We start from the raw sequence: 26,193 nt of genomic DNA on the forward strand, positions 1-26,193 counted from the left end.
GTGGTAGAAGAAGTAAGACTTGAGTAGAAACCAGATATTTGGTGGGGGAGAATTGAGCATGCCAATTCATGCAAAACTCTTACTGAAAATGATGACAGGAATTACTGTGTAATGTAGTCATAACTTCAATACACAGAGAAAACCTTCCATCAAATCATTTAGCACTAAAGTAGTTTGTTTGGAAGGGACCCTTGAAAGGTCATCCAGTCCAAACCCCCTGCAATGAGGCTGGATCTGGATGTTTGGTATTCCTTGGTTACACCTATGTGTAAAAGGATTGTTCATACTGGATGCTAAAATGAAGAAAACATACTGAGCCATTATTTTACTTTTTGACTGAATGTTCAATCTCTACAGAATGATTTGATTGGTCAAAGTTTATTTGATTATCTCCATCCTAAAGACATTGCCAAAGTGAAGGAGCAGCTCTCTTCTTCTGACACCGCGCCACGAGAAAGACTTATAGATGCAAAAAGTGAGTGTTCCCAGCTTTGGGAAAAATGTCACCTAGAGTCACTGCTGCTGGGGCTTTGCCTCGTGTCATGAGTGGGGATGTGGGGGGATGCTGCCTGGATTGTCTCATGCCAAGCAAGTTGTAGCTTAAAGACAGCAAGAAACAAAAAAAGAAAAAACAAAGTGTGAAACAAGTTCCTGGAAGCTGTTGGGTTTGGCATGCACTGTGGCACAGAGGCATTACTGGAACTGGCTTCACCTGTGAGTTGTCCTCTCTCTTCCAGGCATCAAACCTTTAACTTTTTCCATTTCTTCTAATCCATCATTCTAAATGGTCAGAATACACTCAGTATTATCTTGGTAGTCCTTAGCTGTCAGCCAAGATAGAGGATTCATTTTATTTATCTACTTATTTATTGCTTACTGCCATCAGTGACCCAGCCTTTCTCTCAGAAGGTTTTTAACTTTGGAATCATTTCCTGCCATGTCTCTTAGCTCTGTTCCATTCTGGTATTTTCAAGTAGTTCTGAATCTCTGCTGCTCTTGGGGTGAGTGGGTGTTTAATTCCCTCTCATAACAGGAGTCTGCACTGCTTAAGTGGAAGGTGGTATCTTACAACTGCAGATTTCCAGGCCATTAAGTCTCATGCTTGTCAGGAGCAGAAATCTCCTGGATCTCAGCTCACAGAAGCCACCAGCTCAACTTCAGAAACTGAAGTTGGGGGAGATCATTTGAGGGCAGGGAGCCTGGAGGCTTCAGCAGAATCAGCTGAAGTTTTTTTCTGGCTCCTGGTTTCATTGGTTGTCAAGCATGAATATCCAGTGCTGCCTCCTGGTTTTTTGTTGGGTTTTTTTGTGGTTTTTTTTTTTTTTTTTTGTATGGCTCTGACAAAGTTAGGGCAAAAATAAATACTATGAATTACAGTCTTCCCATCTGCTATGATAGACGGATTGGTAGAGTTTCAAGAACTCATACTGGTGAAGAGTATGAGGATGTATGCATGTATTTATTTTTGTCTTGGCATGAGTAACTCAGCACAGCTTGTACTCACACCATGGTGCAGCAGTGTGGAGGCCATGTGGTGCAGGGCAGCCTGACCTCCTGGAGATCACCTCACTCCAGTGGAATTGTAAGGGAGGCACATTTTCCACTAAAATATTGGAATTACGTTAAAAGCCCACAAGGCCTGAGAAGTTTTTGTTCATGTTGACAGCTGCTTGATTTTACATATCCCCATGCAGTCATGGTTAGAGTGGATGGCAGGCTGTGGAAAAGCTGCTGTGTGAATTAAATCCTCCAGCAGCCCTTGGAGCACTGGCCTTGCTGATACCTGTGCTCCTGATGCATGCCATGGAAGCATTCCATGTCTTCCCAGAGCCCTGGTGGTACCAGCACTCTGCTGGTGGCTCAGACTGGTGTGTTTTGGTTGGTTTTCCCACAGAAAAGAATCCCCTGTGAGAATCTGATAAAGGTCAGGATTTATTGTTAGGGCATGTCCATGTGCAATTATTTCTGCAAGGCAAGAGAGACTTCTGAGACATAACTGGAGGTCTTGGGGATTTGCAGTTCCTGTGTGGGTCCCTGCTACCTTTTCTCCTCCATCTCTCCCTGGAGTGTCATTTGGACTCTTCTGCTCCATATGCGCATGTTTTCTGGGAGGGTGTTGTGATAGAAAAGTGCCAGTCTGAAGGGTCAGGAGCCTCCTGAGTGCCTGTGTATGGAATTCTGAGTAATCTCAGAATAATAATAGAGTAATCTCTCTGTTTTTAACCAGTTCAGAGAAATGGCAGTGTTTATCACAGGACTTGTGTGGATTTGTCCAATCTCTTGCTGATCTTTGCACTCAGAACCCTGTGTTCTCCAGCCTCAGTGCTCTAACAGCAGAAACCAGAGTCAGAAGTTGCAGTGTTGGTATTGATGCCTTAAGGAGCTGGAACAGAGGCAAGACAGAGTTATTGGGAATAAAGTGGATATTTGTTGAAGAGCCTTCAAAGGCCACACCCTGGCAGTACCCAGATGGCTCTAAGATGGAAGCAAAGGAGGGCTTGGTCACGAGAGCTCACATTTTTACCAGTTTTGGTCCATTAGCATATTGGAGCTAATTATCCAACCACAGCTCCAGCCCATGCAGTCCCATCCTTCTTGTTTTTTCTCTCTTCAGTCCACGCTGTTTATGCTCTTGGGCCTGAGATCTGGATTGGCTGTCCTTGGGTCCCCAGATAGAGAAGGAATTGCTGTGTCTACCTACTCTGTGAAGAGAGCTTACCATCCCCTTACATGAAACCCAGACCCACACCTTACTATCCCCTTATATGAAAACTCACACCTTAGTACCCCTTATATGAAACCTACCACCAAAGCAGCACAAAATCGAAAAGAAAGAAAAAATAAAAAGCTAAAACCCGAGGTATCATGATCAGCTGGGTCCTGCACAGTCACACACATCGAAACCTCAGAAGCAGGAGAGGCAAGGCCCGGTGGGGTTGAAGCACTGTGGGGTGGGGTTTGGGGTGGTTCCCTCTGACCCTGCCTCCTCGCTCGCAGCCGGACTCCCGGTCAAGACAGACATCACGCCCGGGCCCTCGCGCCTCTGCTCCGGGGCACGGCGCTCCTTCTTCTGCAGGATGAAGTGCAACAGGCCCTCTGTCAAGGTAGAAGACAAGGATTTCCCTTCAACCTGCTCAAAGAAGAAAGGTAACCATCATGCTTTTGTTGCCAAGGCTGTCAGGATTTTTTTTAATGCTGCCCATTCACAGTGGTTGCATTTTTTTACATTTGTCAATGTTTCTTAGTAAGATTCTGAGCTATGTCTTGGTCTGTTACTTCTTCAAACTCCCTCTCGCCCCCCTCCAGTATCTCTTACACACCTGTATTAGCATTTAAAGCCAAATTCTCCACTCTGCTTTCTTGAAACTTTCTCAGGCAGTGTGTGCCAGCAGCTCTGGGGGGTTATTGCATCATCTTCAGACACTGGTCAGATCACATTCACTCTTGACCACCTGGCCAATGTCTCCAGTAAAGGGGAGCTGTTCCTTGTTCTCTGCCCAGGGATGTGTGGATGGATATCCACCTTAAAAAATGAGTGTAATTCTAAGTTCATCTGTGGGTTTGGTACATTGTGAGTACTGGAAACGTGGTGTTTCTACACCTTTTAGCATTAGCAGTGTTGGTAATATTTTCTCCTCTGCAGCCTATTGTTCTAAGCATGTTGGAATATATATTTAGCCCAAATGTGAAGGTTTCTTCTTTGAGTACTGTGAATGATACATTTGGTTTAGTTAAAGTGAAAAGACAAACAGCAAGAGAGCAGAGGCAATTTTGGTGCATTCTTTGGCTGTGGCAGCTGCCCCAACTCCCTGTGAGGTTCAGCCTCAGCCTCAGCCTTGGATCCTGCTTTTGTGCTCTCTGCTGAGGTTTGAGTAGTTGGCATTAGCCTTTTACTCCACCTATGAAAGTCATCTTCCTTGGAGTTTTCAGGCCTGCTCAGTGCTGAGGAATGGGAATTCTTTTGGATACTGACTTTTACTGGCCATTGCAAATCTTCATCACCCCTGTGTGCCCCACATACCCCAGAGAGAGTATGTTCTGCCAAACATGGGGTTTGTAGGAGCCTCAGGTTAAGATGAAAGAGGCATCTTATTTATTAATCTACTAATTTCTTCATACGTTCCTTGGGGTTATTTGCCTCTTTCGCTGAAATAATAAAATGTGATGCAATTTCTGCTCAAAATTACCAAAAGCAACCTTGGTCTGAACTATGTGATGTTTCTCCTAAACAGTGGTTTTGCCAAGATAAATTGTTTATTGGATTATCTCAGATTAGCTGCATTTCAGCAGGAGTGCTGAAAAAGCCCTTGGAATCACAGAGTCGTTAAGGTTGGAAAAGGTTTCCAAGATCATTGAGTCCCGGCCTTTGAGCAAACATCCCCCTGTCAGCCAGGCTGTGGCACCGAGAGCTCTGTCACTCCTTGAGCACCTCCAGGGATGGGGACTCCAGCACCTCCCTGGGCAGCCCCTTCCCATGCTGGACAATCCTTTCTGGGAAGCAATTCCTGCTGATGTCCAACCTGAACCTCCCCTGATGCAGCTTGAGGCCGTGTCCTCTCATCCTGTCACGGCTGCCCGGGAGGAGAGGCTGATCCCCGCCTGGCTGCACCCTCCTGTCAGGCAGTTCTAGACAGTAATAAAGTCACCCCTGAGCCTCCTTTGCTCCAGGATGAGCACCCCCAGCCCTGCCTTAGAGAAGAGCATCCCACATTTCCTGCATGAGAGAGGGGGTGCATTATTAGCAGAATTGAGTTGAAGTTCTCCAAAGCTGTACCCACGACCTAACTGCTTTCTTGGGTTTTGTTGGTTTGTTTTTTTGTTTTTTTTTTTGTTTGTTTGTTTGTTTTTTGGTTTGTTTTTTTGTTTGTTTTCTTTTCACAGCAGACCGCAAAAGCTTTTGCACTATTCATAGCACAGGCTACTTAAAAAGCTGGCCTCCAACAAAGATGGGCCTGGATGAAGATAACGAGCCCGATAACGAGGGCTGTAACCTGAGCTGCCTTGTTGCCATCGGGAGGCTCCATCCCCACGTGGTGCCGCAGCCGGCCAACGGCGAGATCCGGGTGAAGCCCACCGAGTACGTGTCCCGGCACGCCATCGACGGCAAGTTCGTCTTTGTAGATCAGAGGTGAGGATCCCCCTAAGAGCTTCCACCCCGGCTCCCTGCCCAGCGCCGCCTCAGCCTCAGCTTGCCTGGCAGCACTGTGTGGATACCGTTGGGAAAAGGAGTTGCTGCCCTTTTGAGCTTTTTTTACTGGGTTGGCTTTCAGATGGAGCTCAGAGATGTTACTATTGTTATAAATAAGAAGCTTGACTAGGCCAATATTCCAGCAGCAATCAATTTATTAATTAGGATGGTCAAGTATGAGCAATACAGCGCTGGGTACAGTGGGGGAAGTGTTCCCTCCAACTGCACACCGATAGTTGAGGCTTACAGGTATTTGTAGGTGTACTCATCAGCTTTCTCAGCAGTTTCTATTCCCAATTTTTACTCATCAGCAGTTTCTATTCCCAATTTTTATGTCACAATTCTATACACTATTGTGATTTAGTTTCTCTCAGGATGTATCCCAGAAAGGAGTATCCCAGATGGTGCTGGTCTGGTTTCTGAAAGAAGAAAGACGAATCCCATCTGGTGGAGTCCAGCTCCCCAGATGTGGGTCCACCTTTTAATTGCAAGGACTATAGATCTCATAACAGTGATGTCCAGCTTCCCTTGGTTGAAACTATTAATCCTTAAGTTGATCTTCATCTTCCTTTGTCAAGCTGCTTTTCTCTGTTTTGTTAAGGCCTGAGATAAGCATATTTCCTTTATATATATTCCAAAGCTATAGTTTCAAGGATACAAGCAATATTCTAAAATTAAACTTCAAAAGGTTGTTATTGCAGAACTCTTTAAGGCTTAACTACAAGCAAAGAGCAACATCCTTAACGCTTTAATTCAAATGCTCCTAAATCAACTAAGGTTAATTGCGAACAAAGGACAGGTTCAAAGGCCTTCTTCCATGCTTTACTTTCTCAGTTATTATTAGAATTCGTCTTTATAACTGTCCCATGGTCGGTTTCCACACATATCACAATCACAAATACACACATTGCCTGCATGTACCTGACACGAAGCACAGCTTTGTATTTCACATGAATACTATTGGGAAAAGGAATTGCTGCCCTTTTGAGCTTTTTTTTACTGGGTTGGCTTTGAGGTGGAACTTGGAGCTGTTACTATGCATTAATTCAGCGTGGCTGATGAAATTTTTTAAAAAATCCCCCAAACTTCCAAAAATGTGGCAGAATAACGCCAGGATCTTTTCTGCCAATTCATTAGGGGGGTATGTATTCTGTATGTGTGTAATCTTCAGAAAAAAATGGTTTGAAACTGGACCCTAATTGCTCCCTCTGTTACATGAAACCTCTTGCAAACACCAGGCTGTTGAGAGGCTGCAGAGCTGGGTTAGGCTTTGCTAGCATGTACACTTACATAACTGTTTACTAGGACACATTCTGCTGGATTAATGCTTCTCTCTGGGACCCTTTGTATTTGTAAGAAGGAAAGCTTTTCATAAGGGTTATCTCCTGGAAACAGTTTGAGAACTTGTGCCCATGTGGTATCTGCTTTCAAACATCAATTTATTATCTAAAAGGGTCATTCTTTCCTTTTCCAAAAGAAAGGCCTTGAATTTTCTTCAGTAGCAGGTACATATGACCTGAATCTTCCTTGAAAATTACTGGATGGTGGAGGGAAAAGTAGGAGATTGAAGGATGTTAATGGAGAGGTTATGCTGGGTTGGTTGGAGAGGGATGCTTGGTTACCTTCCTTGTCAAGAGGATTGAGACTGCCCAGATGAGCCTGCTTCAGTTTCCCTGTGGCTTTGCCTCAGCTGCTTGAGACACAGAAAAGCCCAAACTCCAAACTCGGACAGAATCTGCCTGCTGGAATTGGGTTCAGGGGAGACTCAGCTGATCTTTAGTGCCCTTTGAAAGGAAGCAGAGGATAGTCATGGAGGAATTCAAGTGCAGAGAATATTTATTTTTTTATATTATTTATCTGTTTTGGAGTGGTTGGGTTTGTGGGTTTTGGTTAGGTTGGGATGTTTGGGGTTTTTTTATTTGATAGAAAGCTTATGAAAATACCAACTCCTGAGTGCTCAGAGCTGGTGCTCACTCTGGGAGCTGTGGGAGCATTCAGAGCTTCCTGTTGCTCAGAAAATGCCATTCTGTCTTGTTTATAGACAAGTTTTATTTTCAAAAGATCAGGCTTATTCCCCTCATGTGTAGTTTGAAGTCATTTTTAAAATAATGAGACTCAGAAAATATTGACCCATTGGATTTAAGCACATATGCTTTTACTGAATTGTTTTCCAGCTGTTGTTTACATCCTTGGGCTGTCTATGCTACTTCAAAGAACTCTTTGAAAGGGAATTTATTTAGAAGAAAGCCTCATCTGTAGGCCTGAAGCTGACATCCAATGATCCTTGCTTTTCCTGGAGAATATTTAGGCACCTATAAAAGTTGAAAACAATTTATTTCCAAGTCAGGTTGTTTTGTTCATATAGACTTGCACTGTTCATTTATCATCTGTCCAAGGAACTCAAGAAAGAAACACTTCCTAAACTCCCTGTGACCTTTTCTGTCTCCATGGATTTCATGGTCCCTGGGGAAGCACAGCAATGGATTAGGTACCAATTAGCTGGGCTGCCTCAGCCAGGGAGCTGCTGAACAGTTCTCTGTTGGAATGGCAGCTACACTGAGCAGAGTTTTAGAGAGAATCATCTCTCCTCTTACTTATTCAGGACTTCTGATGGGTCTGCATGCTGAATTTGAGAGTAAAATTAAGTTTATTATCTATGCAGATGTTATCAGATACAGCTTCAGGATTCAGAGCTGCCTTGTTAAGTGGGAGAAGCAAGCTGAGGAGAAAAGTAAATACAGGATGAAATTCCAGAAGGACACAAACAATTTCCTTCCTTGCATCATAGAACATGGTCAGATATTGAATGCACCCAGTCTGTTGGTGGCTGTAATTTGGTGCAGATTCTCCTTTCCACAGCACCTGCTGTGAAAAGAAAAGGCTTGACAAATTCCCTGTAGCTGCTCATGCTGGTTGTTCCCCCTCTGTGTGGGGTGTCCCACCACAGCAGTGCTGCTGAAAGCCTTGGTTATTAAAGTTCTTGGAAATATACTGGAATGAGCTTGACTGGCTTCCCAGCTCTTCCATTTTAAAGACAGGCTTGGTTTTGCTGCTTTGTGATTCTGTCAGAGATTGCTTTGATGATTCCTTGGAGTTCTAAGTGGCCAGGCATAAGGCTCACCCTGCAGAAGTCAGTTTGAATTCTTGTTTCCTTCTCCAAGGCTGAGGGTGTTGGTCTCCCTGTCAAGGAGGGCTTGAGGTGTCTTGTGTTTGGGAACATACAAAAATGCCCCACATTGAAATACTATGGATTTGGTGCTTCAGCTTTTTTCCCCTCCGTTCTTATTCATAATTGTTAATATGTACTAATTTCTGCATTTTATATTGTTTAATTTGGGCTTTTTTGAGATTGCAGACGAGATGTTAATCTACCTGGGTTTGTTCCTTATTGCTCTTCATGTTTAATTTGAATTGGAATGGTTTGGAATTGTGACACTTATTTCAGCTTCTTCAAGGAATCTTCACTTCTCCCTCAGTAATTTTCTTCTGAGAAACACAGATTATTTTCTAAGAAAATTCTTCCAGAGAATTCTTCTAAAGAATTCTAAGAATTTTCCTCTAAGAAATGTACAAACTCCAAGTCAAGTTTGGTGTGGTGTTGTTCTGTCCCACCCTGGAGTTCTCCAAGCCTTGGATGTTGTTGTGCAGGGGCACTTGGTGCAGAAAGCTTTGTGTTGTCTCGTGGCTGCTACAAGGCAGCTTTTTTCAGGCTTCAATTCCCAAAATTACAGCAAATCTTCAAAGCTATTTAGAAAGACTTACATCCCCACTGGTGATGGTAGGTCAAATGTAATACCTGAGGGCTCTGGGTGTTAGGTACTTTTTTAATTACCTGAGAATTAAAAATAGTATTAAGGATTTGGTTTTTTTCCTTCTAAGCTGAAAATTCCTTTCTGCATTACTTGAGCCTTTCCCAGCCTCAGTGTGAGCTTTAGGAATCTCTGACTAATACTTCAACTTGAAAAGATTTTTTTTTTTTTTTTTTAATTTTCTTCCTCTCTCTCCCTTCCCCAGGGCAACAGCCATCCTGGCATACTTACCCCAGGAACTTCTAGGTACTTCATGTTATGAATATTTCCATCAAGATGATATAGCACATCTTGCAGAATGTCACAGACAAGGTATGGCTCTTAATAATTCAGGAAAGAAATTTTGTTCAAAATATTGGGAACAGTTATTGTGTATTAAGGAAACCAAATACTTGAAAATATTTGGGTATTGCTGTTTGCAAATGCTTTAGTCAAGAGCATTGTGCTGTGTGTGCCAAACACTGTGATTACCTCAGACTTGCATGGATTTGTAGGGAATATTTGAGCTTCAGGATGGGTGAGGGGGATGAGGGAGGAATAGCATTTTTCTTGAGGGATGTGGGGAGGAATTAACTGGGTTTTCCCTGAGAAGGGCTCTATTTATGTTGTGGTGCCTGCTTGACACTAATGAATTGCTTTCTGCCTGTCTTCAGTTTTGCAGACAAGAGAAAAAATCACAACTAACTGCTACAAGTTTAAAATAAAAGATGGCTCTTTTATTACGTTGCGGAGTCGCTGGTTCAGTTTCATGAACCCTTGGACCAAAGAAGTAGAATACATTGTCTCCACAAACACAGTGGTTTCGTAAGTGCTTTTCCCCCAGCAGGTGCCTGGGAATGCCCATTGCTTTGCCCTTTTCTCATATGAGATTTGACCTAAATATGTGCACACCTTCTGTATGGCAATAGCTGTCTTCTCCAGACAACACCCCAGGGAGTTAAAACAACCCCAGGTTTAGTTTAAAAATTGCAGTAATTTAATTTCTGGTCGTTGAAGCTTGCAGAAAATAGAAATATGTTCTTTCTTTGGGAAAAGCTGGGATTTGGTCTTTGTAGGAACTTAAGGGGCCTGCATTTCTTTGCTTTGGCAGGTATTTCCCCCCTCTTTTCCTTTCTCTTGAGGTGACTTCTCAGCAGAATAATTCCTGCAGAGGAGTTCTGTGCTGAGAGAGGCTGTTGGGCTCTGGCACTGCACACTTGGAGGTGGAACAGGGTGGTTGATCCCTGCTGTTTATCCAGCCCCGGTGTCAGTCTCAGAGGTGACACTGCTGAAACCCTGAAGCATTCCATGCTGAAACTCTGGCTGCATGACCTGGGTTGTAATCACTGGGAGGCTTTTCTACCTCTGTAGGGTTTTCTCTCCCTGATTTTTCTCATCCTTGCCCTCCACAGCACCACGGTCCTGGAGAGCGGGGACGTGGCGTTTCCGCAGCTGGCGGCGTCCCCACACAGCATGGACAGCGTGCTCCAGGCTGGAGAAGGTAACTCCAGCCTCAGCCATCCCTGCCTCTCCTGCCTGGACAGCAGCTCGTCCTGCCTGCACACTCATGCTGCCCTCCTGCACTGAGATTTGTTCATATCCTAAGGAAAATGAGGTTTAGCTTTGGGTCTGAGCCACACCTGCTGAGGGTGGCTGTTGGTAAATCTGCATTTCCAGAAGCATTATCCATTCTGGGTAAGCAATGCTGAGGCCTTTCCTGCCCTCTCACTGGGGGCTTTTCTCTGCCTGGAGTATATCAGGCTCTTTGCAGGTGCTCCTCCCAAGTGGAGGTGTTCTTTCCAACCTCCCAAGTGCTGTGCAAGTGTGAAAACACATTACAGAAACAGCTCCTAACTGCTCACACCTCACTTTTCCCTTCACTCTTATATTCCTGCAGTCACCTGCAGTCATCAGCTCCCTTGGGTTTATCTCATATTGAGTGGAGTATGCACTGGCAAGTTCTTCACACAAAGCAGAGAACAAACATGTTTGGAGAAGGGCCTGTTTAGCACAGGGTCTGACAAGGCCATGCTGTACCAGCTCTGGACAAGAGGTAGCACCAGATGCTCAGTTCTGAAAGAGAACAGCCAGATTCTAAAAGAGTTGGGGCCTGTCCTGTCCCTGCTGGCACAGAGGGACATCTGAGACCCAGCACAGCTCAGTGCAAGCCAGAGCTTTTCATCCATTTGAAGGCACTCAGCAGTTGGTGGAACTGTCAATAAATCCTGTTCAGAAGGTCCTGCAGCCACTCAAAGCCTAAACACAGTTGCCTTGTGGAGAAAGTTTGCAAGCTTTTCTCTGACCTTAACATTTCTGCTCATTTCAGGTGGCCCCAAAAGGACCCATCCCACTGTGCCTGGAATTCCAGGTGGAACAAGAGCTGGGGCAGGGAAAATAGGGAGGATGATTGCTGAAGAAATCATGGAGATTCACAGGTGAGAGAAAATGGTGTGGAGTTGAGTTCTTTTATTCCTGTTCTTTAAGAGGAGTTAGACTTCCTTAATTTCCTCTGCAAGAACAATTTATTCAAGCTGAATAAGGAATGATCCAGCCTTACTGAGACACTACAGATTCCTGTTCAGCCTCCCTGAGGCAGTCAGCCCACAGGGAAAGCATGAAGAGTTACAGCCTTCAGCTTCCTGCTGCAAGAGACTGATTTCTGATTCCACTACTGGCATGTGTTTGCAGTGGTGATGATGATGGCCTGTTTACCAGAAAGAGGAGTTAAAAAGAGCAGCTACCTAGAAACAAATCCATTCCAGACTGCTCTTTTCCCAGTGACTTGAGGCTGTGAGTGGCACAACCTCCAAATGCCAAAGCTATTGACTGTGTGCCAAAACAGCAATGTTTGTTTTCATGCAGTCCATTTGCTCAGATGCTTTTGGGATTGTTAGATGTGCATGATGAGCTTTGCAGTTCCCCTGCAGCTCCTGGGGCAAGGACACAGTGCTGGGGCCTTCCCATGGCAGTCAGGATGTGGGGCTGGGTCAAGCCCAGGGTCACCGAGGGGCTGTGGGGATCCACAGCTGCTTCTCGTGTTCTCACCTGTGTGAGCAGCTGCTTTCAGGGGGTACCACATCATTTCTGTTGGCTAAAAATCCCTGTTCCTCACTGATTTCCTCTTGGGAACTGTTTCCTTTCCTCTAAAAGGGGTCTCACCCAGCAGGTGTTCAGTGGCAGCAATTTAACCAGGCTGAGCTGCAGTCCAGGAACACATTCAGTCTGTTTCCCACAGTTTTGTTCCTGCTGCAGGCAGGAGACTCCCTCTGTCCTCACTTGAGGCAGCTGCAGACCTATGCCTGAGGCTGCATTCCTCTCTGTAGGAATAGGAAAAAAGAAAAACATGGCTGAAATGACTTTGAAGCTTTAAAACCATCCCTTTTAGTAGCTGTGAAACATTTGATTAGCCCAAGTGAGTGTAGTAGTGCGGTTACCACCCATGTTTGCATTTCAGTTCGGACCCTGGGTTAGTTCCAGTCCTTTTTCAGCAGCTGTTACTATTTTCCAAAGCTGCCTTCTGTTCAGCTTTCCCAGGGGAACTCTGCCAAGGAGAAGAATCCCATTTCCATTGCTTTTCTCTGTAACTACCCCTCCTCCCTTTAGTCTGGAGATTCGTTGGTGCTACAGTCAATACATTATTCATTATTAACGATGTTTGATCAGGCTATGGAAAATGGAAGTGAACAATGTGGCTTTGAGCAGTTACAAACAATCCAGTGTCCAATGGACTTCTGGAGCAGGAGCTCACTGGAGGAGTCTGGGTTACTGTGACTGAGGCAGCTGGAACTCTTAGCTGGTGGAAATTGAAGTAAAATACTCAAAAACGAGGCTTTCCTTAGCAGCCAGGACCTTTTCCTTCTGACTCTGTGAAAGCTGCCCAGGAAAAAAAACAGGGAGGAGGTAAAGCTTGCAGATCAAGCAGGCTGGATTTACACAGGACTGTTGGTCTGGCTGCAGATAACAGCATTGCCGCTCCTGCTGGCGTGAGGAACACAAAAAAGGGAGATGACAAAAATGAAGCTCAAGCTTTTAGCACCTTATGGCACCTGATACTGAAGTCAGTACTTAAAGCTCCAGGTCTCTGAGTTGCTTGTAAATGCATGCCCTGTTTTATGCACGTTTTAGGATAAGAGGATCATCACCTTCCAGCTGTGGCTCAAGTCCCCTGAACATCACCAGCACGCCCCCGCCCGACACATCCTCGCCAGGAGGGAAGAAGGTGAGAATGAGCTTCCCCCAGGCTGGGCCAGTCAGGGCAGGGAATGTGGGACTGTGCTCAGGGAACAGCTCCTGCCTGCTGGGCTGGAAAAGGGGCCCAGCCACAGCACTGAGGGGTCACAGCCCCTGTTCTGAGGGGCAGCCAGCAGCGTGTCCCAAACTCCAGCAGTGTTTGACACCTGCCCTGTAGGTTGGATGTTTGCAGCAGAGCTGCAAGGAACAGCTCTGCTCATCTCTCCAGCCTCCAGAAACTCTCTGACACCCCGTGCTGGTGAAGGCTGGCACTGCTGGCACTGCAGCACTGGCTGTGCCCGAGGAATGCCACCACTGAGCACAAACCAGCACAGCTCAGTGCTTGCCTGGGCACTCAGAGGGTATTTTTAAGTCAACACCGTGCACCTGCCTTGCTCTGAGATTGCTGGAAGCAGCCAGGACAAGAGTTCAGGTGGCTCAGTGCTGGTAATGGCACCTGAGTGCTACTCAAGCAATCTCTAAACGCTTGTAGAAGTCTTATCCAAAGCATATCCAGATCCTTACGCACTGCTTCTGACTTACTTAACCTTTTTTTTCTCAGAAATGATGACTTGCTTGTAAGAATTGCTTGTACTGGAACAGACAGTAAATATTTCTGTCTATTCCCAGCTCTCTTTGTTACTGAAATAAAGCTCCAGGTTGGAACAGAGTTACAATTCTGGTAATAGTTATTCTTTCTTCTTCTGCCCTACAGTGCTCAACATGCCCACAGAATAGGGGCTGCTGGCATGACATAAAGGAAAATGCAGGTGGAGGGCTGGGGTGTTTTCAGCACCCCCTTGATATTTCTCCTTCTTTAGAAGATTGTTTGTTATAAACCACAGGGTTATTTTGGGAAGTCCATCTGCCCTATATTAAAAATTCCAGTATAGGACAATTTAAGACTTAACGCACCATTTCATGCTGCTTTAGAGCTTCTGTTTTGTCTTTCAAGATCTTGAATGGTGGCACTCCAGACATTTCTTCAGCTGGGCTGCTGTCCGGGCAAATCCAGGATAATTCTGGGTACCCATATTCCGACAACTCCTCTATCCTGGGTAAGTGAAGTCACTCACGAACACCCTCAGTGCCAGCTGAACACACATGGACATTGGTTGCTTTTAGCAGTAACTTGCTTTTACCTGCTGAAGCACAAAGCCCACAGCTGAGCACTGTGTGCCCCAGGAGGCACCTGGCAGCAGGTGTTTTGTACCTGTTTTGTAAAGTTCCTTCATACTGAAATGTCCTTAGGCAGTGCTTGGAAGCCTCTTTTCCTGAGTCAGCGTGAAGCAGCTCAGCAGCTCAGCTGCTGCTGCAGCGCTGTGTGTGCACTCTGGCACTCAGGCTGTCCCTGTGAGCCGCGGTGGCCCTTGCTGGGGAGTGACCCAGCTAGCAGGGGTGTCCCCAAGGCCCTGGCTGTGCCCCAGAGGAGCAGTGCAGGGAGGGGGCAGCCCCTGAGGCGCTGGCTGTGCTGTGTCCCTGCAGGGGAGAACTCCCACATCGGCATGGACATGATCGACACGGAGCAGGGCTCCAGCAGCCCCAGCAACGACGAGGCGGCCATGGCGGTCATCATGAGCCTGCTGGAGGCCGACGCGGGGCTCGGCGGCCCCGTGGACTTCAGCGACCTGCCCTGGCCCCTGTGAGGAGCCAGCAGCCAACAGCCAAGTGCATTCACTGGTGGGGCTCTGCACTCTGTGAAACCCGTGGGACTGAGAGGCTTTTATGTGGGAACTTCATAAAAGCTGCGTCAGAATGCAACTCATCCTACCATGTGTAACTTCAGACAAAGTGGAATAACCTGCTACAGTGTTCTGTGTTGATTTGGTTAGCTGTGTATAGCTTGCAATACTTGTATATTTTGGATTCTGTTGTTTGAAATTTTTTTTAAATCACTGTGCAACTCACTGGCATCAGTGGTAGCTTTTATATGCAAATGACCATTTCAGATGTATGGTGTGTTTTTACACTGCAAAACAGTCCCCATGTGGATATTTCTTATACTAATTGTACCATAAAGCCGTTTATTCTTTCTTGTAAGAATCCTTTACTATAAATATTGTTAAAGTGTAATGTATTAGACAGTTAAATATTTTTAAAATAAATGTTTCCCTTGTTCTAAGATGGAGTATTTACTTTGATAAATAAATTTGATAAAACCCTGCTGAAGGTGCATGCTAGAAGCACTTGGTATTTATCATTTCTTTAGCCTTGGGAGAAAAGGGAGGAAAGCCAGTGCCTTACCTACACTTACATTCCTTTGTCATGACAATATTCCCAGAGAAGCTCTTGTTACTTACTCCTAGATCCATGTTGATCCCGAGAAAAGCACAACAGGCAGGTGCGTTGAAATGGGCTGATTATCTTTAAGAAACACTTGTTTTTCACTTAAACATCCTTCCCCCGAGGAAAGAAAAGCAACTACTTGCAAAATTCATAATTCACAGATAATTCAAGCCCATTAAAATAATGGAAACTTTATTTGCATGAAAAACTTGTTTACAATCATTAATAAATGAAGAATGAACCATTTGCATTTTCCTATTTCATGACACTTATGAAAAATGTATTAAATAAATATTTGTGAACAGCTTAAGGTAAGGCAAAATTTAAGATAAAGCCCCTGTCCGTTGTTCACAATTTTTGAACATGGCTCACGCTGCAAACAAGTGAAAAAATTCACTAAAGAACTTGAACAAGATGTTACGTGGGTCATTGAATCACGTCCTCAATCCAAAAACCCAGGAGTAAGTAGTTTTGTGCTCAACCATATACAATAACTTCAAAAGGGTCAATCTATTCAGAGCAAAACTATGTACAGTTAACACCTTTGATAGAAGCACTTTGTTAGTATTGTGCAATACATTTATAAAAAATGGCTTCAAATTCCACTTCTCAACCATTTGTAAAGTGCTACTATCAATTCCCACTCTGCTTCCTAAGGCCGTGCCACCGCGGGGCCGCGGAGCCACGGAGCGGGGCCAGGCCAGCTCACGGTCACCAACGTCACAACCTACGGTAAACACAGACACGAACGGCACCGAGCCCAGCGCCGGCTGCGCTCCTCCCCGAGCCACCAGGCATGCCCTGGGGCCGTGCCAGGTCCCTGCTGCAGTATCCTAAACACCGGGACACAATGGAAAACTGGCGTTGCAGTGCGGGATGGGCTGGGTGCAGTCACTGCAGGAGCATGCGTGCGGTGGGGCAGCGCGCTCAGAGCGGGGGGTTCTGGCCCTCGGCCTCGGGCTCGCTGCTGCTGGGGGCCGGGTGCATGGGCAGGATGTCCAGCTCGTCCACCTGCGGCGTGGGGTGCATCACCACCAGCTGGTCCTGCGGGATGTCCGCTGCTGCCGCCGCCAGGTTGGTGATGGATTTGCTCTTCACGCACTGGAAGTCAACGTGCCGGCTCTTGCCCTCCTCCTTCTCCCAGGACATGCGGATGAACGGCCTCTGCACGTAGTTGTAGATCACCTCCGGCCGCCCGCCCGGCCGCTTCTTCACCTTCTCCTTGTACGTGGGGTAACCTGGCAAAGGCAGGGGCACAGCAACATCAGAGCACAGCCCATCAGCACAGTCCTACAGAGCACAGCCCCTACAGAGCACAGCAACATCAGCCCTGACTGTACAGAGCACAGCCCATCAGCACTGCCCTACAGAGCACAGCCCCTACAGAGCACAGCCCATCAGCACAGTCCTACAGAGCACAGCCCCTACAGAGCACAGCCCTATAGACCACAGCCCTTATAGAGCACAGCCCATCAGCACAGCCCTACAGAGCACAGCAACATCAGCCCTGACTGTACAGAGCACAGCCCATCAGCACTGCCCTACAGAGCACAGCCCCTACAGAACACAGCCCATCAGCACAGCCCTTATAGAGCACAGCCCCTACAGAGCACAGCCCTACAGAGCACAGCCCTTATAGAGCACAGCCCATCAGCACAGCCCTACAGAGCACAGCAACATCAGCCCTGACTGTACAGAGCACAGCCCATCAGCACTGCCCTACAGAGCACAGCCCCTACAGAGCACAGCCCTATAGAGCACAGCCCTTATAGAGCACAGCCCCTACAGAGCACAGCCCTACAGAGCACAGCCCTTATAGAGCACAGCCCATCAGCACAGTCCTACAGAGCACAGCCCCTACAGAGCACAGCCCTATAGAGCACAGCCCTTATAGAGCACAGCCCATCAGCACAGCCCTACAGAGCACAGCCCATCAGCACAGCCCTACAGAGCACAGCCCATCAGCACAGCCCTACAGAGCACAGCCCTACAGAGCACAGCCCATCAGCCCTCCTGGGACACAGCACAGCAGCCACTGGCACTGCCAGTGCAGATGGTTGTGCTGTGTTCGAGTCACCTCTCCCTGTGCCCCAACAATAATGTCCATTTTGCACATTACTGCAGGGCACCAGCATCACAGTTTGGTGCCACAGCTGTTCCTTGTCAAACCAAGAAATGCCAGCAGAAATAATCTGCTATTAGCCAGCATTACAGGCAGGGCCAGCTCTTGTTTAGCTGAAAGGCTCCCACCTTGTTCAGCTGAAATTAGTTATTTTAGGGCTCACCAGTTAAAAGCATTTGCTTTTTCTTGGCAAATTACAAATGTAACTATGACAACTTGGTGAGTGAATGATAGAAATCCTGCTAATTATAAACGCTGGATTCTAAAATATCTGGGTCAGCAATCAGAAGAAAAATGTAATGCAAAGAAACCCACTTCTTACATTCATGATAAAAATCAGATTACTCAGTCAGATATTACAGAGCAGCCTCCTAACATACATGATGTTTATTTCAGATCAGTATTTCTTTGCACTTCACTGATCCACTGGATAGTTTTGTACTTCCTGAAAGAAAATGTCTGCCTGCCACTTAACACGACATTTTTCATTTCACACTCTGGAAAGGATACAGCCCAAGAACACAATCTCCAGAGCTGTACAAATGCCTTGTTACCTCAGACAAAGCACAGAGAAGCTTTTGTGTGGAAACTAAAGGGCAAAGGGCATGGGATGCAAGTCATGAAGGCAGTAGAAAGCACCTGAGTTGTGTGCACAGAGCCCACAGCTCGGACACCGGTCTGGAGCCCACAGTCAGGTTTTCCAGCTCTGGCCATTCTGTCACCCAGCCTCAGCAGGAAAGACAACACTGACCCCTTATTTTCCAGCCACAGAGAAAGGCACACAGCAGAGAAGAGCAGCAGACCCTGAAGGCCAAAGAGGAAGGGAGGGAGGGAGAGCACAAGCAATGCTTCTCTTACCTTCGATGCCCAGTCGGATCTTCTTGAGCCCCCTTTCCTTCAGAACTGATTTGGCCACGTCTCTGTTTTCAATGTATTTGAAGAATCTATACAACTTTGTGCTGTAAATAACTAAAAATACATTTTAATGAGAAAAAATCCCTGTATTCAAATATTAACCTTCTAGCCTTAAAACACAAAAGTTTATCTTTTCCACTGTTTTTGCTTTACTCCAGTATTTTTATTTCAGAAGAGGAGAAGAAATTCAAGAACTCCAGAGGAAAACAGCTGAAGATACTGGGGAATGGGTTGGGTGCACATCTTGCAGGGAAATACAGCCCATTTACAGGTGCTTAAACTCATCATCCACACAACTGTAATACTCCAAAAATAGTAACACTTGGTTTTTTCCACAAAAAAACCTCTAGTTGCTCTCCCACAGTAAACATGACTCCTACCCATTTCCCTCCTCAAGCTCTTTCTAAAGGAGCACTTTATTCCTCCTCACTGGCTAACAATACCTTAATAATAAAAATTAGCTTCTCTTTTTAATGACACTTGAACGGAACAACCATAATATGCTTCTGTGAAACAAAATATTAAGCAGAACTAGTCAAACTAAGAGGTTTATTTCTGTACAACAACTATAATCAGTACATTCACTGCTACCTCTACCATGGCATGGCTTGGTGGGAACAATGAGGATGAACTTACTTTGTGAATACTCCTCTCCCATTTGGGGGGGATACTCTTCATCCCAGTCAACAACATCATCATCTGTCAGCACAACAATGTGACACTCCCTCTCCCCACTTTGGGCACTGGCTACCATTAATGGCAGAATCATTTCTTCCAGGTAAAACTCAAATTGCTTGCGAGCACCATCATTTGACAGTTCATGCATGAGAGCACCTAGAAGAAAATTTTAAGCATAGGCACATTTGAGAGCTTGGTAAAGAGATGAGGGCAGCAATAAGAAAGAGTAGATCTGTTTATCTTGTAGTATTACTGCAGACAGGTGTATGGACACTTAGTCTATGAGCTTATGTAGGTTCAGACCTCGTTTGAATATTTACCAGCCTGTCCTGCAGATATTAACATAGTTTTGGGCACTTTGAGACCTCCTGAGCGTTTCACTACTGCTAAATATTTGATAATTGTGCAAGGGTGCTCTGGTTTTCCTAAAAGAAACATCATTTAAGCCAGTTGCTGGGAGAGCAGAGCACACAACCCATGTTTCATAAGCAGCAGCTTACACCCAAAGCTTCTCAAAGCCCCCAGGGCAGGAGCTGCTAAATCCCTGCAAGGACAGAGAGCTCGGGCATGGGGCAGGGGGGGGCCCTGCCAGGGAAGGCCCTGGGGTCCATTCCCAGCAGGAATGCCACAGGCTGGCCCTGCACTGCACACACACAGGGAGAGCACAGCAACCAGAGGCACAGGCCAAGGCTTGGGCTGTGCTCAGGGCTGAGGCAGCTGGAGAGAACAGCACGAGCTGGGAATCCTGGAGCAGCCCACTCCACCAGCAAAGCTGTGCTACTGCCACCAGGGAGACAGCCCCATTCTCCTAAGCAAGGAAAAATTACCCTCCCTGTCCTCTTCAGAAAAAGGTACCACTGAATGTTACTGTATCTGTACTGCAAATGCAATCATAGAGCTAAGTATTCCACAGGGTGACCACGGCACAGAATCAGATGCTGAAATATCAGACATCATTTTTCCAAGAACATAAATCCATTGCTTTTAAGGCTTTATTACATAAGAGATAAAAAGGGATGGATTTTATTCATGTAGTGCCAGCCATCTTCCTTATCTCAATAAAGGACATGATTTAGAATTAACACACACACACTTAAGTCAATTTGTATAATTCAAATTATTTTGATAAACTCTGTACTTACTCAGATCTCTGCATTTTATAGTACTATACTCAAAGGAGATACAGAGATAGTCACATGCTTCCCTCAGTTCAGGAATAGATATCCCATCAGGACAGCGTATCACCCCAGTCTTGTAGTAATCCTGCAGGAGGCACCAAGAAAAAGCACAATGCACAACATCCACCAACAGAAACGTTGCATCATTTCATTCATGATGCCTTCTCCACACAGAAAGCCCCCAAAATGTAAGACAGCAACAAATGTTAAACTTTGTGAATCTTCCTGTCCTCAAATTTATCAGTTTTCAGAGCTGCATTCAGAGCAGTGAGTTCTGGTTAAAAATGTCATTTAAGTGACAACTATTAATACTGATAATTTTGCTGTCTTTTATCTGTACTTCACTCAGCTCTTCCCATTCCAAGGCTGCTGACAAAGCAGTCCAGCAGCCCTACTTCCTTGTGTGGATATCAAATAAGGGACCATTTCCATCTTAGACTGAAGTTTGTTTGACTCCTGTTAGCTGCGTGAAGTTCACTTCCAGTATTCTGTTTCACCTAATTTCAGCTCTAGAAGGGCAGAATATACTTGAATTTGGTGATGCACAGGAATGCACAGGAAAAGGTGAACTGATTGCTGGTAGCAGTAATTTTTGGTTTCTTCCATGAGTTCCACTTTCTCTCTCCTAGACATGTTCATGTCTAAGAAAAGGGGGTTCATAGCAAGCATCTTCCCCCCTCTACTAAACAATATAAAGAGCAGTATCTATGCCATCCACAAAATCTAGATATGCAAGTTGGGTTAAACCAAGAGGTTTTACTTCTTAACAGTGCTTGTCCTAACAGTATTTGCCCCTAAAAACTCACCAGAATAGCACGAAACACAGTAGAACCAATTCCTTCAGCAACTTCATACTCTCCTTTTTCATTGGGCCGTGTAAAGTTGTGTTCTCTGCCTGATCCAAACATCCTGCTCAAGAATGAAAGTAATTTGGGTTAGAATTCCTCACTATGGTTTTCTTGTTTGTAAATAAGAAAAATAAAATGCAAGAATTTGTACAGATACTGCAGGGGAAAAGCAGTGCATTCTGTTCAGTTGGGATTATGTTTTTCACCTCATGATCTGACGTGCCTTTTCTGACCACTCTACAAGAAATAATATTTAGAAAATCACAGCCTAACAGGATACAGGCTCAAGGCAAATAGTACATTCTTATTATAGCTACTTTTACCTCCCAAGCTGCTCCTGCTTACTGTCCTGCAGACTGGCATTGAGGGAAAGTGGGTTTATAAATAACCTGCATGCTGGAGCACTATTTCTGTATCTTTATTAACCTACTTTTCAATTGGCAAAAGATAAAATAAGCTTGTTCCTTGAACCAATCCCAAAGGGAGAATAACTCAGCATCACACATGCACAAAAAATCCAGTGCATTATGTGGCACCACTTACTCTGAGGCTGGGCATGGAAAAGGAAACTATTTCATTGCTTCTTTTCAGCTGATACACTTCCAGTCTGTCTGGATATTTATATGTATGCGTGTATTGTATAATATACAAGTGCTTTAAATCAATTATTTAATTCTATTGATTCTTACTTCCATTTATTTCTTTTGACAGTTTAGACAGAGAAGCATTTCTTGCTTTCTCTGTGACTCACCCAACTTTTCACAAAACAGGGATCCAAGGTACTATTTATCCCACATTGCAGTGATTTAAACAGAGCAGAAATTGTGTAATCACATTTATTACCTGTAATGTGGCAAGGAGATTTATATACGTGTATTTCAAATATGATTATATCCCTGTGTGCTGTGAAATAGCTGTATTTTAATGAAAAAGCCAAATCCAAAGTGACACAGACAAACCTTTCTTTTCTGTCTTGAAGCAAGATTTTAAGTGGTGCCCTCTGCATTTGGACAATGCAAAACCAACTCGAATTTGAGCCAGTCAATTATGGAATCTTTTCCCACCAAGCAAACATGTTAAATATGTTGCTCATTATAGTTTCTACAGAAAACATTACAAATATATCGCAGACTTGCATTCAAGTGTTGATCATTTTGAGTATTCAGCCTCTCTGCTGAGTGGCTCAGGGCAGTTACACTGATTATTTGACATTTCAGAAGATAAATGGGCTGAGCTTGAACATTGTCAGGGTAGGCCCACTAAGCAAAATAAATTCCTTCAAGATTTTCCTCCTTGCTGTTTTGAAAGAGACTGTCTACACTCGCTATGCCACTTTGTTTTATGAAGCACCTAGCTTGAAAAATGAGGAAGAGTGAGGCAGATTGAACAGAGAAGCAATGCCCAGGAAGACAGAAAGAAATGGGAACATCATGAAATGGTAATTTATTTATCAGCTGTCATCTCTAGGTAATAGACATCTCTTGGCTTTCCTGCCAAAACCAGAGAACTTGCATTCAATTTTTACTTAAAGACATTTGTAAACTGGTAATATTTAACATTAGCAAGATCAGCTGCAGCCATATGAGTCCAACAGCTATTCAAACAGTTTAAATATCCAGCTCTCTATAACAGTTGGGGACTAAGGAAAAAACCAAAACCAAAAGAGATACAAACCTGCCCAACATTGTGTTAGGTTGTGCAGTGAAGATGGAAGGATCTACAACAAATCTGGTGTTGTCGACGATGAGCGTCACTCGCTCGGAAGTTCTGACGTTCCGAGCTCCCTCTTTGCCATTTTCATACACAAACACCATTTCCCCACCAGCCTTGCAGCTGCCATCTGAGCTAGACTGGCTGCTGTTCCTGCTGCTGGTGCCCATGCTGACAACAGAACCATTGGGGGATGTCTTCTGGGGCCGGGGGCTGCTGGGCCGAGATGAACTGTGATCCTTCTCACGATCTTTGGTGGAGATGAGGTGGAAGGAGAAAAAACAAGAAATGAAATTAGATATTGATAGGAGTCCTATGTAGCTTGTGTCCTTCTGGGCACAAAACACACCCATTTGAGAAGTTAAGTACAAATTATTTTGGTTAAATCTACTCTGGTTAAAGAAATCTTCAAAAATAACTGCCCATTTATGAGATTCCAAAGTCTGCATCACCTAGACATCAAATCCACCTCACCCTCCCCAAAAGTCTTTACAAAGAAAATTTACTACTCTAGTACTGAAAAAGGAACTCAACATGACACAGAAGCCATTGCATCACAGTTGGTGCCACAGCTCAAAGAAACAAACCATATTTTGTCACTTAGAAAAATCCCTATTTCCTCTATTTCCAAATACCTAGACCCTACAGAGTAAAGGGGATGTTTTCAGTCAATTATCTATAAAAATTAGATTGTTCTTGTGATTTGAACTAAATAAGAGCATCATGTAGGAATACACACAGCAGACTGGAAAAAAAGTTACAGCCTATCAAAGAAGGGTATTCCCAGCTCAGGGCACATGCAAGAAATCTGTATATTGTGCCATCAACAAATAACACTTTTTATTGTATTCCTTTAACAAAATAGTACTAAGTTTTGGAGAATTTTAGTCCTGCAATGGCAGAGATCTGCACACACCAGAATGATACTGTCTTGTTGGTGAAGTGACATTCCTGATGCATGGAGTGAGCTGAGACTCTGCTCTCTCGTGGGACGAGTCCCGAGATCTGTCACTGGATCTGCGCCTGTCCCTCGATCTCTCGTGTCCGCCACTGGCCCCATGCAGGCTCATTTTGGTGTAGTCGATTCCTTTAGCTACACGGGATGAGGTGCTGAAAGCAGAAATAAGGCACAACCTCAGCATTTCTAAGTTTCAGAGACATTGCACAGCTAAATTTTCAAGGCATTCACACTCCATGGAGATGTTTCCAAGATTAGGATAATCCAGCTCCATTTTCTTTGTTGTACTCATGTTTGTATTTACAATTGCTTGGAACATTAAGTGGGCAGCAGGAATTACCTGTTTGCTGCTCTGTGATTTACAGAGACAGCACCTGCTCAGCTGAGCCTGCCTGTGAAGATGCATTCACACAAATATCTTTCAGAATGGGTAGGTCAAATATAAATGAGCATTTTATTTTGATTCTTACTGTTTAATTAAATGCTCTCATCAAAGAATGAAATTAGAAGTTAGGGATCTTTTTTTTTCCCAATGTAACCTATTTTGGCAAAAACCCTCTCAGGCCACAGGCTGAATTTACACTTCTCCTGCAACCTGCCCTTTGCAAAGGTAGTCAGTCTTAAATGAGGGGACACATCAAGACACACCAGACAAGAGTTTGTTCCTGCACATTCTGTTTTAAATTTTCACTTATTCTTAAAAAGAACAATAGTAAGCCATACAACCTGGACATGAACTATACTATCAAAGCCACCTACCAGCCTGTCAGTAAAAAGTAGCGTATTTGTTCCAAACCAGCAAATTTAATATAATAGTTTAAGATGTTTTAGACTGTGATTAAGTTACATTACTCAATTTAAGATATCAATTACATTTTACAATTATTAAACCAACTAACAAAACTAAGCAGTTTTGAGATCCCACAACTTGGGAAAATTCCCAAGGAATTTTCCTACTCATCCGAACCCATCCCCTATTCAGCAACAACCAAACAGAGGACAAAAACGATCTAAAAATTAAAAATCAACATGCAACAGCTTTTGTTGAATTTACCAAAAGTCCTTTTATCTTCTATTTATACTTTTTAAAAGAGACAAATTTATGTCTGGACAGCACAGACACGTCTGTGTCCTTGCATCCCACCAGAATTCCTAAAGCAGACCTTTGCTGTTTACCTTTCAAGTGTGGGCATGACAACACTCTTTATTTATGGGTTTAACTGAAGAAATTCCCAAAACCTCAGGTAGTGGATAACCCAGAGAGACACCTGCACAGCTACAAGCTCTGCCAGACAAAGCAGAGTCATGATTTCCCAGAGGAACCCCAAGGCCCCACTTGCTTGCAGCCTGCAGATCCCATAACTCCTAGCAAGAGGCCTGAAATCATGACTGCAGGAATGCTGTAGGAGAACAGAGAGAGCCAAGAATGATGGCCTGCCTGAGACAAGACAACCAATAGAAAAGCATTCACTGGACAAGCACACTGAGCAGTGTCCTCTTTTTAGGTTGCTTAGAAGTAATGATAAAAAAAAAAATCAAGGCTTTCTACTAGCATGAGATGTTGCAGTTTCAGGTTTCAGAGATTGATAAGAAGAGGAGCTTAACTGAGAACAAAAGGGCTGTGACAGATGAGTGTTTAGCACAAGGCAAGGAGTCAGAAATGTACCTCTCACTATGGCACACAAGCTTCTCCCTGCCCTGCTGGAACGAGGGCAGGATCTCCTGTTGACAGAGCACAAGTTTGGTGCAGAGGGAATCTACTGCAATCCTGTTTTCTGCCAAGCTTAAAATATGCTGCAGTAAGAAATGCATCTTTGGGATGTGGAGTCAGCCAAAGGTCTATTGAATCAGGGAAAAGAACTGCAAGCCTTGCTTCTGGCTGAAAACGCTCATATTTACAGTCCAAGAATAATGATCCAAGCACTTCCATTAAAAGGAAATTTCCTGAGGACTTCCAATGAAGTTCTGAAGGTATTAAAATTTATAACATTTCAGCACAGCTAACATGTCTCCTTACTTGTTTTACCTCTCTATTAAAGAAAGGCAAATTCTTTATTTTGAAAGTGAATTGTGCAAAAGTTTGAAAGAGTGAGATCTGCAAACCTCCAAACAAAGCCAAAAACAGTATCAACAATTTAGAAAAACCTTTGCACCTTTCCTTTGAGACAGATATACACATACATAATGTAACAATTTTAATAGATACAAAATATGCCCATAAATGATTAGAAACATGGATTACAGTCTCAAATTCAAGACCAAAGTCTAGCCCCAGTTTAAACATGACAATGT

General features: G+C 44.4%; 2 protein-coding genes across 12 annotated transcripts in view; one reads left to right on the plus strand and one right to left on the minus strand.

The window, feature by feature from the left end:
• Positions 1-15,389, plus strand: part of BMAL1 (basic helix-loop-helix ARNT like 1) — a 50,944-nt gene extending 35,555 nt beyond the window's left edge. For 4 of the 6 annotated variants that reach the window (XM_036383165.2, XM_036383168.2, XM_036383166.2 and 1 more), the window contains 10 exons: positions 358-475; positions 2,998-3,147; positions 4,882-5,128; positions 9,203-9,309; positions 9,651-9,801; positions 10,389-10,477; positions 11,303-11,411; positions 13,102-13,195; positions 14,162-14,264; positions 14,692-15,389. In XM_036383165.2, coding sequence (XP_036239058.1) covers positions 358-475; positions 2,998-3,147; positions 4,882-5,128; positions 9,203-9,309; positions 9,651-9,801; positions 10,389-10,477; positions 11,303-11,411; positions 13,102-13,195; positions 14,162-14,264; positions 14,692-14,852 — 1,329 coding nt within the window. In that variant the 3' untranslated portion in view covers positions 14,853-15,389. The remainder of the gene's footprint in view (positions 1-357; positions 476-2,997; positions 3,148-4,881; positions 5,129-9,202; positions 9,310-9,650; positions 9,802-10,388; positions 10,478-11,302; positions 11,412-13,101; positions 13,196-14,161; positions 14,265-14,691) is intronic. The other 2 variants (XM_036383167.2, XM_036383170.2) reach the window with 1 other exon arrangement.
• A 278-nt stretch (positions 15,390-15,667) lies between these two features.
• Positions 15,668-26,193, minus strand: part of BTBD10 (BTB domain containing 10) — a 29,499-nt gene continuing 18,973 nt past the window's right edge. For all 6 annotated transcript variants that reach the window (XM_036383177.2, XM_036383175.1, XM_036383173.1 and 3 more), the window contains 7 exons: positions 23,860-24,053; positions 22,908-23,193; positions 21,192-21,294; positions 20,350-20,470; positions 19,166-19,363; positions 18,473-18,583; positions 15,668-16,730 (listed from right to left, as the gene is read on the minus strand). In XM_036383177.2, coding sequence (XP_036239070.1) covers positions 16,420-16,730; positions 18,473-18,583; positions 19,166-19,363; positions 20,350-20,470; positions 21,192-21,294; positions 22,908-23,193; positions 23,860-24,013 — 1,284 coding nt within the window. In that variant the 5' untranslated portion in view covers positions 24,014-24,053 and the 3' untranslated portion in view covers positions 15,668-16,419. The remainder of the gene's footprint in view (positions 16,731-18,472; positions 18,584-19,165; positions 19,364-20,349; positions 20,471-21,191; positions 21,295-22,907; positions 23,194-23,859; positions 24,054-26,193) is intronic.

This window comes from Molothrus ater, chromosome 6 (assembly GCF_012460135.2).
Source record: "Molothrus ater isolate BHLD 08-10-18 breed brown headed cowbird chromosome 6, BPBGC_Mater_1.1, whole genome shotgun sequence".
NCBI lineage: Eukaryota > Metazoa > Chordata > Aves > Passeriformes > Icteridae > Molothrus > Molothrus ater.